At 48.7% G+C, this 11,880-nt stretch overlaps 1 protein-coding gene across 33 annotated transcripts in view; it reads left to right on the plus strand.

Moving 5' to 3' along the window:
• The window catches only part of WNK2 (WNK lysine deficient protein kinase 2), a 140,243-nt gene that overhangs the window by 125,552 nt on the left and 2,811 nt on the right, over positions 1-11,880 (plus strand). For 19 of the 33 annotated variants that reach the window (XM_045372957.2, XM_074017877.1, XM_074017886.1 and 16 more), the window contains 3 exons: positions 745-789; positions 2,279-2,535; positions 11,650-11,761. In XM_045372957.2, coding sequence (XP_045228892.2) covers positions 745-789; positions 2,279-2,535; positions 11,650-11,761 — 414 coding nt within the window. Of the gene's footprint in view, positions 1-744; positions 790-2,278; positions 2,536-2,671; positions 3,143-11,649; positions 11,762-11,880 lie in introns of those variants that run through there. The other 14 variants (XM_045372958.3, XM_074017882.1, XM_074017889.1 and 11 more) reach the window with 4 other exon arrangements.

Below are 11,880 nucleotides of genomic sequence, written 5' to 3' on the forward strand. Positions count from 1 at the left end.
CATTCAGTGTACACCAGGTGGCCTCTGGGTAGTTGGGACCAGTCAGTTTAGTGGCGGTCCGAATTACAAGGAGGCCAGAAGTGTTCCAGGCTGAGGCCTTGCCCTACCCCTTGTGGATACTGACTTCTAATGAGGCAGCAGTGTCCCCAGACATTGGGGTCAGTCCCTAGATAGAAACCCTGGGTCCTCTACTCAACGCCTGCCGCTGACCTCATCACCTGAGGCAGCCATCTGAGATCCAGACTTGGCCTCCAACCTGCAAAACAATGTATCTTTTTGCACTTGGAAAACCTCTGATGGGCTTCGGCGGCCAAGCCCAGCCGTGCCCGGCTCCATTCCAGAGCTCCCGTGGCCGACTCTCAGCAGGGTGTCCTGCCTCCGTCAGTGGGGCTCCCAGAAGCCTGATGTTTAAAAGCCAAGCGCTGTGCTTTGCTTTTTTCTTTTTTTCTTTTTTCTTTCTCTTTTACTTTTCTTTGAATATGCTTCTAGAGACAAACACTTCTCCCTGAAGCTTGGGGGCTTGGCCCTGGCACCTCTGCCCCCTCGGCGAAGCTCGTGGGAGCCTGCACCCTCTCTCCGGGGGCTGCCCCGTTTCCCCCAGCCGGGTCGGCCCTCTCTCTGAACTGCTGCCTGTGTCTGCCCCTCCCTGCACACTGACGACTTTTGCTTAGTGTGGTAGCGTGTCCCGGTGTGTGCTGTTCTGCCTAACTCTGTGGTCTTGTGTCGTTTCTTTCTCCCTTGCAGGGTCTGCCCTGAAGCGTCTCTGCCTAGGCAAAGAACACAGCAGTAGTAATTATCCGGGTTTTTTCCCCCTTTGTCCTCTCTCATTGCATGGGCTTTCTCGTGGCTAGTACACATCAGGGTTCCCGCGGCTGGGCGGGCGTGGGCCGGCCCTGTGCCTGCCCCGCGCCTGCTCCATGCCTCTCGGCCAGGCGCCGCTTCGCTTCTGCCTGGCGGGATCGCTGCCCTCGGCTCCCCCGTGTGTCTCCGTGGCGCCTAGAGTTTGTGCGGTCTCGCCAGTTCACATCTAACGGGCTTATCCTTCCCCGGAACACCCGCAAATTGCCAATCATTAATTGGCTCCTTTTCCAAAACCATAGGAATGAGTATTTCCTTGAAGTCCTAAAGATGAGTGCCTCCCCACGAGGAGAGATGCCAGGACTGAGTGGGTATTAGTCTCCCTGGGCCACTCACCTTCTCTCTCTCTCTCATCTTTCTCTCTTGAAAAAAATTTTTTTTTCTTTTCTGGCTGAACTTTTCATGTAGGAATAGCTCCATGTGTGTCAAATCTCATCACTAATTTTTAATTGTCTGTGTCTGTGCTTTTTCATTGCTAGCCACTAAAGTCCACTACATTTTGGGACAGCTTGTTTGAAGAGATGGTCATTAGGCTGTTTTTCTATGCAGAACATTTTTAAATTGGCTTATTCAAAATTGCCAACCAGAAATGACATGTGTTGTGTGGAAAGGGTATGATTTAAAAATTTTAAAGTCTCGTTTATGCTTTGAATGAAGCAGCCGAGTGCTCTGGCGTGCTAATAGTCAGCAGAGCGGCTCCCAGCTCGCTCCTGCAGCAGGGCGTTGGCCGCAGCCCACAGCAGGAGCTGGTGGGGCCTCATGAGGCAGCCCCAGGCGTGGGTACCCTTTATGAATACCTTCCTCTAACGCTCTGGTCAGGACAATTTCTACGTCTGGAATTCCAAACAACCAGACCATTAAAATTCATGGGAATGCAAGTCAGACAGCGCTGGCAGGCATTTTCCCGCGGGCCAGGGGGCCGCCTGCAGGCCAGCCAGCCAGCTGCGTGTGCTGAGCGCTCACACAGTACTCCACCGCCCGGCGTCCTCATGTTACGGCTGAGGATGCACAGGCCAGAGAGAGCCCGAGGAACCTGACTCTAGGCGCCGTGACGCCGAAGCCCAGTGTGTCTGGCTGTGCCAGGCGTTTCCTGAGCTCTCTCACACGTGAGTCTGGGGACGGGCAGCGGCGGGCACAGAGTGGATGCTGAGCAGAGGCTGCCGGCTGCTACAGGGTCCTGTCCCCTGGCCTGGCTTCTGAGGTGGGTGATGGCCACCTGGCACAGCCCATGGAAATGCCCCACCGTGTCTGACCCTGGGCAGCCAGGCCCCTTAGTCCGACCGCCTCTTGAAGCAAGGTGCTGCCTGGCCCAAGTGAGACCATTGTCTCAGCTGTCACGTAAGAACGAACGCGGCCAGCCCACTGGGGGCCTGGGCGCACGTGTGGCGTCACCAATCCTGGCCTGTGTGTGACTCCCCAGGGTCCTCCACCAGCAGCCTGGCCCCAGGCCCTGAGCCAGGCCCCCAGCCCGCCCTGCACGTCCAGGCGCAGGTGAACAACAGCAACAACAAGAAGGGCACCTTCACGGACGACCTGCACAAGCTGGTGGATGAGTGGACGAGCAAGACGGTGGGGGCCGCACAGCTGAAGCCCACGCTCAACCAGCTGAAGCAGACCCAGAAGCTGCAGGACATGGAGGCCCAGGCAGGCTGGGCTGCCCCTGGCGAGGCGCGGGCTGTGAGTGCCGGGCGGGCGGGGCGGGGGCTCCTGGGGTGGGGTAGCCTTGCCTCCAGCATTTGCTAGTGCCCTGTGTGGCAGAGGGGTGTCCAGTTAAGCTCTTCACTTTCATGATCCGAGTTCATTCTCCCCACAGCCCCAAGAACTAGGCTTCTCCACATTACAGATTGGGAGGTGAGCGACGCACCCACAGCTCTGCAGCTGGCAGGTGGAAAGGCCAGGCCAGGCCAGGCTGGGGCTGTGACTCCACAGCTGAGATACAGCAGCAGCCCCAGCCTGGGCAGCCCGAGCCCTGCACTCAGAGCAGGTGGCCCCGGTCTTGGCGGACGGGCCCACCTCTGCCTGGGTTCTGTTTGTGCCCACGCTGGAGACCAGGGCAGCTGTGCTTGTCACCCAAGTGACACCAGCCTCGGGCCGTAGCTCACACGCACCTGAGCCAACGTGGGGCAGAAGTGAGGACCTGCTGTCCTAGGTTTCACACCTAACTTGTTCTGATGTCAGCGTGAGTTGGAGAAGCATCTGCTGTTTTGCAGCTTTCTGGAGGGGTTTGTGGAAGACTGGTGTTATTTCTATCTCAGATACTTAGTAAAGGTCATTTGTGAAGCCATCTGGGCTGGAGTTTTGTTTTTCTATTTTTTAGCGTGGGATACTTTCCTCTATGATCTTTTACCTTACAAATTTTCAAACACACAGAAGAGTTGAAAATTCTGCCGTGAACATCCTTAGTTAGACCCACTCCGTACACTCTGACATTTCTGCTGTATTTATCACACACCTGTTCATTCCTTGAGGGCCCAGTGGTTACTATGGATTCAATTTCTTCTGAACTTCTCACACCATTTGGATTTTCTGTTTCGTTTTGTTAAATTCTGCCTTTCTGGCGATTGGTATCTCTCCTCTAAATTTATCTAAAATTGTAAATTGCCATAAAATTATACATAATAGCTTTTATTTTTTTCCATTTGCAGGATTTACAGTGATGTCCTGATTTCATTCCTGACGGTGGTGATTTCTGCCTCCTCTCTCTCTGCCTCTCCTTTGCTCTTTCTTTTTCTTTATGCAGTCTCCTTAGGGGTGTCCATTTTATTAGCCCATTCAAAGAACACATTTTGTGTTTGATAGTCTTTAGTGTGTGTTTCATTAATTTATTTTCTTATTTCTTGCCTTCTATCTTTGGGTTAATTTTGTTGTTCTGGAAAGTTTCTTAAGACATGTTCATTGATTTCTAGCCTTTCCATGATAATGTAGGCATTCAAGGGTATAAAGTGCCCACTGATGGTTTTAGCTGCATCCCAAAAGTGTGCAGCTTCTCATTAACTTTTGTTTGAAAATATTGTATAATTTCTGTTGCTATTGGAAGTAAGTGTGGTTGTTAGTTTTCAGATGACCTTTTGTCCGTGTGTTTTCGTGTGGCTGCACTGTGCTAGGAGAGCAGACTCGGTGCTTTCGGTCTGTGGAGATCTTCCGGGACTGGCTGTTGACCCGGCTGTCAGTCTTTGTTGCTGTTCCAGATGCTGGAGCTGAATCTCTTTCCCTCTCTCCACATCCACACTCCCAAGCTCCACCGCTGTGGCTTCTGTTCTGAACCACTGCAGGGCCCTCTTGACAGGTACACCTCCGCCAGTCTGAGTCCTCAGATTGATTCTCAGTGGAACCCCATTATTCTAGGACAAAGTCAGGAATCCTGAACATGGCCCCACAGCTCCGTGAGGCTGCACCTGGAGCCTGGGCAGGCTCATCTCTGCTGCCTGGGCTCCAGCTATATCGGCGTTCAGGATTAGCAGAGCTAACTGTTGTTCAGATATTCTGGATTCTTTTTAAGTATAAGGGTTTTTTTTAACTATTAATTTTGTCATGGCAAAAAATATAAAACACAAAATTTACCATTTTACCCATTTTCTTTTTTCTTTTTTTTTTTTTTTGAGACGGAGTCTTGCTCTGTAGCCCGGGCTGGAGTGCAGTGGCCGGATCTCAGCTCACTGCAAGCTCCGCCTCCCGGGTTTACGCCATTCTCCTGCCTCAGCCTCCGGAGTAGCTGGGACTACAGGTGCCGCCACCTCGCCCGGCTAGTTTTTTTTATATTTTTAGTAGAGACGGGGTTTCACGGTGTTAGCCAGGATGGTCTCGATCTCCTGACCTCGTGATCCGCCCGTCTCGGCCTCCCAAAGTGCTGGGATTACAGGCTTGAGCCACCGCGCCCGGCCAATTTTACCCATTTTCAAACGTACAGTTCAGTGGCATGAAGTACATTCAGAGCACTGTGCAACCATCGCCATCCATCCACTGAACCTTTTCATCTTCCCCAAGGAAACTCTGTCCCCATTAAACACTAGTTCCCCAGCCCTCTCTCTGGCACCTCTGGTTTCCCAGGCCCTGGTAGCCTCTGTCCTTCCTTCTGTCTCTATGACTTTGACAACTCTAAGTACCTCATATAAATGGAACCATACAGTATGTGTATGATTGGTGAATGGCTTATTTCATTTGATACAGTGTTTTCAAGGTGCATCCATGTTGTAGTATGTATCAGAACTTTTTAAAATCAGCCAGGCGTGGTTGCACATGCCTGTGGTCCCAGCCACCCGGGAGGCTGAGGTGGGAGGATTGCTGGAGCCCAGGAGTTCGGGGCTGCAGTGAACTATGATCGCACCACTGCACTCCAGCCTGGGCGACAGAGCAAGACGCTGTCTCAAAAATAAATAAATCCAGAATACTGTGCTGCCACCACCACTGTTCATCTCCACCTTTTTTTATTGTGTGAAACTCTGTACCCATTAAATAATAACTTCCTATTGTCCCTCCCCCAGCCTCTGGCAACTTCCATTCTGCTTCCGGTCTCTCTGACTTTGACTCCTCTATGTACCTCATAGAGTGGAATCACACAGTGTCTGTCTTTTTCCACTGGCTTATTCTGCTTAGCAAAACGTCCTCCAAGGGCACCCTTGATGACATCCATGTTGTAGCATGTCCGATTTCCTTTCCTTTGAAGGCTAAGTGATAGTTCATTGTATCTGTGTACCACATCCATTCTCAGTGGAATCCTGTTATGGGATTGTCTGTCATTTCTGTGAGTGGACAGTTGGGTGACTTCCATCTTTTAGCTGTTATTAATCTGCTGTGAACATAGTATCCCTTCAAGATCCTGCTTTTATCCTTTTGGGTATAAACCCAGAAGTGAATTGCTGGATCATATGATAATTATATGATAGTTTTTCGAGGAACTGTTTTCAATAACAGCTATACCATTTGACATTTCCACTAACAGTGCACAAAACTTCCAGTTTCTCCACATCTGTGCCAACAGAAGATTTCCTTTCTGGGTTTTTTGGTTTTGTTTTTTTGTTGTTTTCTTTTTTTTTTTTTTTTTTAGACAGAGTTTTGCTCTTTGGCCCAGGCTGGAGTGCAATGGCACGATCTCGGCTCACTGCAACCTCCACCCCTCAGGTTCAAGCAATTCTCCTGCCTCCCGAGTAGCTGGGATTATAGTTGTCTGCCACCATGGCCAGCTAATTTTTGTATTTTTAGTAGAGATGGGGTTTCACCATGTTGGTCAGGCTGGTCTCGAACTCCTGACCACAAGTGATTCACCCGCCTCAGCCTCCCAAAGTGCTGGGATTACAGGCGTGAGCCACTGCGCTTGGCCATCCTTTCAGGTTTTTGATGGGAGCCATCCTCTCAGGTGTGAATTGGTATCTTGTGGTTTTGCTTTACATTTTCCTAATTAAGTAGTGACATTGAGCAGCTTTTCATGTGCTTATTGGCTGTTTCTATGTCTTCCTTGAAGAAGTATTTATTGAAGTCTTCTGCCAATGTGTGAATCAGCTTGTTTTTTTCATTGTTGAGTTTTAGGAATTTTCTGCATAATCCAGATATTAATCCCTTATCAGATATATGATCTGTTGGCAGTGCCTTTGGATGCACAAAGGTTTTAAAATTTGTCTTGTTTTCATTTGTTGCCTATGCCTTTATATCCAAGAAATCACTGCCAAATCCAATGTCGTGAAACCTTTTCCTTAAGTTTTCTATTAAGAGTTTTCTGGTTTTTGCTTTGACATTTAGAATGAGTTGATTTTTTCTTCTTCTTCTTTTTTCCTAAGATTGTGTCTCACTCTGTGGCCCAGGCTGGAGTGCAGTGGCGCAATCTCAGCTCACCACAACCTCCACCTCCCGGGTTCAAGCAGTTCTCCTGCCTCAGCCTCCCAAGGAACTGGGACTACAGGCGCCCGCCACCACGCCCAGCTAATTATTTTATTTTATTTTTAGTAGAGACGGGATTTCACCATGTTGGCCAGGATGGTCTCAATCTCTTGACCTCATGATCCGCCTGCCTCAGCCTCCCAAAGTGCTGGGATAGAGTTGATTTTTGTGAGGCAAGGCAGGGCTCCACCTTCTTTTTTTGGTATGTGCATATCCAGTTTTCCCCACAGAAGTTGTTGAAAACTGCTTTCCCCCTTGAATGGTCTTGGCCCCCTCGTGGAGAGTCACTGCAGCGTAAGAGTTTACCTTCATCTCTGGGCTCTCCTCTCCTGTGACTCCCGCAGTGTGTTACTCATCCACTTCATGGTGGACCACAGACCCCTCTGGCTCTGTCCACTCTGCCACCTTTTTCCTCTGCTCCTCACACAATCATTTCAAGTGTCTCCAGCTTGCTGATTCTTTATTCTGCCTGCTCAGATCTGCCAGTGAACCCCTCTAGTGAATTTGTAAATGTCAGTTACTGTTTTCAGCTCTTCTAGTTCCACCTGGTCCCCTTCATAATTCCTGTCTGTTGATATCCTCGTTGTGTTCCTGACTTCCTGCAGTTCTGTGTCCGTGGCTTCCGTGAGTTCTTTGAGCACATTTAGGATATTTGATTTAAAGCCTTTGTTTACTAAGTCCAATGTCTAGGCTTCCTTGGGGATGTTTTTGTCAGTTAAATATTTTCCTCTGAATGAATCATACCTTCCTGTTTTATTTTCTTTAGATTTTAGGTCAGTAAATTTTTCTTTGTGTCTAAACTGCTGTTAAACCTATCCATTCAGTTTTTAATTTGGGTTATTGTGTTTTTCACTTGAATTCTTTTTTTTTTGTTTGTTTTTAAACCACATCTGCCATATCTTTAAAAAAAAAAAAAAATGGTTTCTAACTCTCTACCAAAAATCTCTATCTTGTATCTCCTTCACATAATATTTTTTAGTTTTTGTTTGCTCTTTGGCCTAGTTTTTCTTCATATTGCCTTGTCTTTTCTTGTGACTTTTTAAATATTGTGTGTAGAACATTGTAGTTGAAATTTTATTTGCAAAAAAAATTTGAGGTCTAATAGTAGGTTTCTCATTATTGTTTAATTTGCCTTAGAGCACCTTTTCATATTCTTATCAGCCATCTTTTAAAAAGTGGTCAAGGATAGTGACCATTTAAAAGTTGATTTATTTATCTTTTTATTATTGATTTGTGGGTGTTCATTATATATCTTTTGTCGTATACAAGGGGACTTCCAAAAGTTCACAGAACAATGAAATTAAAAGATAAATATAAGAAATATATGACTGGCCATGGTAGCTCACACCTGCAATCCCAGCACTTAGAGGCTGAGGTGGGTGGATTGATTGAGTCCAGGAGTTCAAGACCAGCCTTTGCAATATGGCAAAACCCCATCTCTACAAAAAATACAAAAATTAGTTGGACTGCCGGGTGCGGTGGCTCACGCCTGTAATCCCAGCACTTTGGGAGGCTGAGGCGGGTGGATCACCTGAGGTCAGGAGTTCAAGACCAACCTGGCCAACATGGTGAAACCCTGTCTCTACTAAAAGTACAGAAAACAAAAAACAAAAACAAAAATAAAAAAATTAGCCCAGCATGGTGGTGGCTCCTGTAATCCCAGCTACTCAGGAGGCTGAGGCAGAAGAATCGCTTGAACCCGGGAGGCAGAGGTTGCAGTGAGCCGAGATCGTGCCATTGCACAACAGCCTGGGCAACAAGAGCGAAACTCTGTCTCAAAAAAAATAAAAAAATAGCTGGGCATGGTGGTGCATACCTATAATTACAGCTACTAAAGAGGCTGAGGTAGGAGGATCGCTTGAGTCCGGGAGTTCAAGGCTACAGTGAGCTGAGATGGCGCCACTGCACTCCAGCCTGGGTGACAGAGCAAGACCCTGTCGAAAAAAAAAAAAAATAGCTGGGCATTGTGGCGCATACCTATAGTTATAGCTACTAAAGAAGAAATAGAAACTTTTTTCTTAACACGAGCGCCATCAAGTTCAAGACACCTTTATGAGCAATGATGCCAGCCATTTAGTCCCTCCCTAAAGACCTAATGGTTCTGGGAATTTAACCATGGCCATTGAGTCTTTTTTACATTATTAATTGACAAAATGGGTACCCTTTACAGATGTTTTAAAATTAGGAAGCAAAAAGAAGTCAGAAGGAGCCAAATCAGCACTGCAGGGTAGATGCCTGACGATCTCCCATGGAAACTCTTGCAAAATCAGCCTTGTTTGCTGAGAGGAATGAGCAGGAGCACTGTCATGATGGAGATGGACTCTCTGGGGAAGCTTTCCCGGGAGGGGGTTTGCTGAAGCTTTGGCTAATGTTCCCTCAACGCTCTCATACTAAGCGGATGCCACTATTCCTTGTTACCCCTCCAGAAAGTCGGCAAGCAGAATGCCTTAAGCATCCCAAAAGCTGTTGCCACAATCTCTGCTCTTGACTGGCCCACTTTTGCTCTGATGGGACCACTTCCAGCCCTCAGCGCCATTGCCTTGACTGCGCTTTGTCTTCAGGACCACACTGGGAAAAACATGTTTCACGTCGTTACAGTTCAAAGAGAGCTTCACGATCTCCATCCCACTTGTTCAAAGTTTCCACGGACAGCTCTGCTGTTTCCCTGCGCCCGATCTCGGTGCAGTGGTTTTGGCACCCACTGAGTGGAAAGTCTGCTCAACTTCCATTTTTCTGTCAGCATTGTGTAAGCTGAACCTACTGAGATGTCTGCGGTGTTGGCCACTGCTTCTGCTGTTATCCAGTGTCCTCTGCACTTACGGCTCAGACCAGATGAGTGTTTTCCTCACCAAGTGGTACGGATGGCCTGCCACTGTGGGTTCTGTCTTCAGCATGGTCCCATCCCTTCTTAAAACAAGTCAACCATTTGTAAACTGCTATTTTCTTTGGGGGCATGGACCCCGTAAACTTTTCAGAAAGCATCAGTGATCTCACCATTCTTCCACCCAAGCGTCACCATCCATGTGATGTTGGTTCTTGCTTGGCAGAATTCACGTTATTGTGATGGAGGCTCTTTTCAAACTGAAATCTCCTTCTTAGTGCCTCAGACTGCCTCCTCTTCAGACATGTTATAATGAGTTAGTACAAGTGTATTTGGGTGCGAAGATCTTTTTTGAAAGTCATGCATAGTTTTTTCATGATATGTATTTTCCATGAATTTTTTGAAGACCCCGTAATGGATATAGTCTACTGATCTGTGGCTTCTGTTTTTGCTTTCTTAGTGGAGAACATGAAATGGCAAAAATTTTAATTTTGTTTTTCCTAAAAGCTTTGCAGCTTTAGCTATTGCTTTTGGTCCGGTGAGCCATCTCAAATGAACTCTCGTGTATATTCTGATGTAGAGGTCAGTCTGTTTTCTTCCTCTATGCATATCTGATCGTTCCAGTCCCTTCCTCTCCCTACTGAATTGTACTGAATTGGGCAGACATTTGTCAAGTGGCCGTCGGTGTGTAGGTCCATTTCTGAATTTGCTATTTTGTTTCCTGTAGCAATTCCCTTATTATGGCAACACCACACTCTCTTAATGACTGACGTTTTCTAGGAAGTTTAATCTTTGCTCAGGAAAGACTTTCAGTATTGATCTTCTTCAAGAATTTCTTGATTTTTTTCAGGTCATTAATATTTGCATATGTTTTAGGAACAGCCTGTCACTTTCTGTAGGCTAGCCCACTGGGATTTCGATTGGGAGTGTACTCAGTCTGCCGATTAGCTGGGTGAGATTAGACATACGAACAACACGAGCATTCCTGTGAACGTGGTATCCATTTACTGGCATCTTTTTTGTTTCTCTGCAGTGTAAAGATGTTATACATCTTTCATTAAATTTATCCCTAGGTAGCTGATGTTTTGGAATGCTATCATAAATATTAGTTTTCTTTAAATTTCCTTTTCCAGCTTCCTGTTACTAGAATATAAAACTATGGTTGACTTTCATATCTCATATCCTGCGATTGTGCTAAATTTGCTATTAGTTCTAGGAATTGGTTTGTCCGTTCTTGTGGGTTTTCTGCACACACAGTCTTATCATCTGCACGAGGCCAGTTCTCCTTCTCTCTGTCCATTCTTTGCGGGTGACTCCTTTTCCTGCCCGCCTGGAGATCCCTGCTGTGTCGACTGGAAGCATGGAGGCACCTCGGGGAGGTGTTGGGCATTTTGCTGTGGGCAGGGGCTCAGCTGTTAGTTCCGTAGAGGCCCTTCCAGATGAGGAGGCCCCTCCAGCCCTGGCTGCTGAGCATGATTTCCAGGAAGGGGTGTGGAAGTCGCCGAGTGCCCTCCATGCACCTGTGACCAGTGCCCAGTGGGGCCCTCCCTGGAGTGGAGCGGAGTGACTCCCCGTGGCCAGCAGCCTGGCCTTCCTGGGGCACACCCCGCATACGGCTTCTCCCCGGGTTGGGAGAGTGGAAGGGCTGCCTTGCCACCACCTCCCTGCACGCTTGCTTCGCCCAGGTCCTGGGGCGTTGCGCCTGCCAGCTCCTGGGTGGTTCATGCTCCTGTGAGGGCACTGAGCAGCCAAGCAGGAGGCCTTTGTGGTGGCTGAGTAGAGGCGTGTGGGGCCACTTACGCGCCCTCAGGGGCCAGGCCCCACCAGTCCTCCTCCAAGGCCCGTTCTGGCTGGTGGACATCGGGTGTGTGGCCTAGAGACTATCAGGCTGCAGCTTGGGGAAGCAAACAAGGGAGGGTGATGGTTCGTGGCCCCACACCATCATTCTGGTGTCAGCCCTGAGGGGGTGCCTGTCACCGCAGGTTCCAGGACCACTGTCTCCTGAGGATGGAGAAACCGTGGCACCTTGGGGGCCACTCAGGGAGGCCAGCTGATTGCAGCCACGTGTACCTTCCTCTTCTCGTCTCTGTGTTTTGTAGATGACCGCACCTCGAGCAGGAGTGGGGATGCCACGTCTGCCCCCAGCGCCCGGCCCTCTCTCCACCACGGTCATTCCCGGAGCCGCCCCGGCCCTGTCCGTGCCCACACCAGGTACTGCCCTCTCCAGCCTCCCAGCCCCATCCTGTGCGCTGCCTCTGGGTCAGTACGGAGGCCTGCTCCCAGCTCCAGTGTCCTGGGGGCCCTGGGCAGGCCAGGTGGGCCAGCTGGGG

This window comes from Macaca fascicularis, chromosome 15 (genome assembly GCF_037993035.2).
Source record: "Macaca fascicularis isolate 582-1 chromosome 15, T2T-MFA8v1.1".
In the NCBI taxonomy this organism is placed as follows: domain Eukaryota; kingdom Metazoa; phylum Chordata; class Mammalia; order Primates; family Cercopithecidae; genus Macaca; species Macaca fascicularis.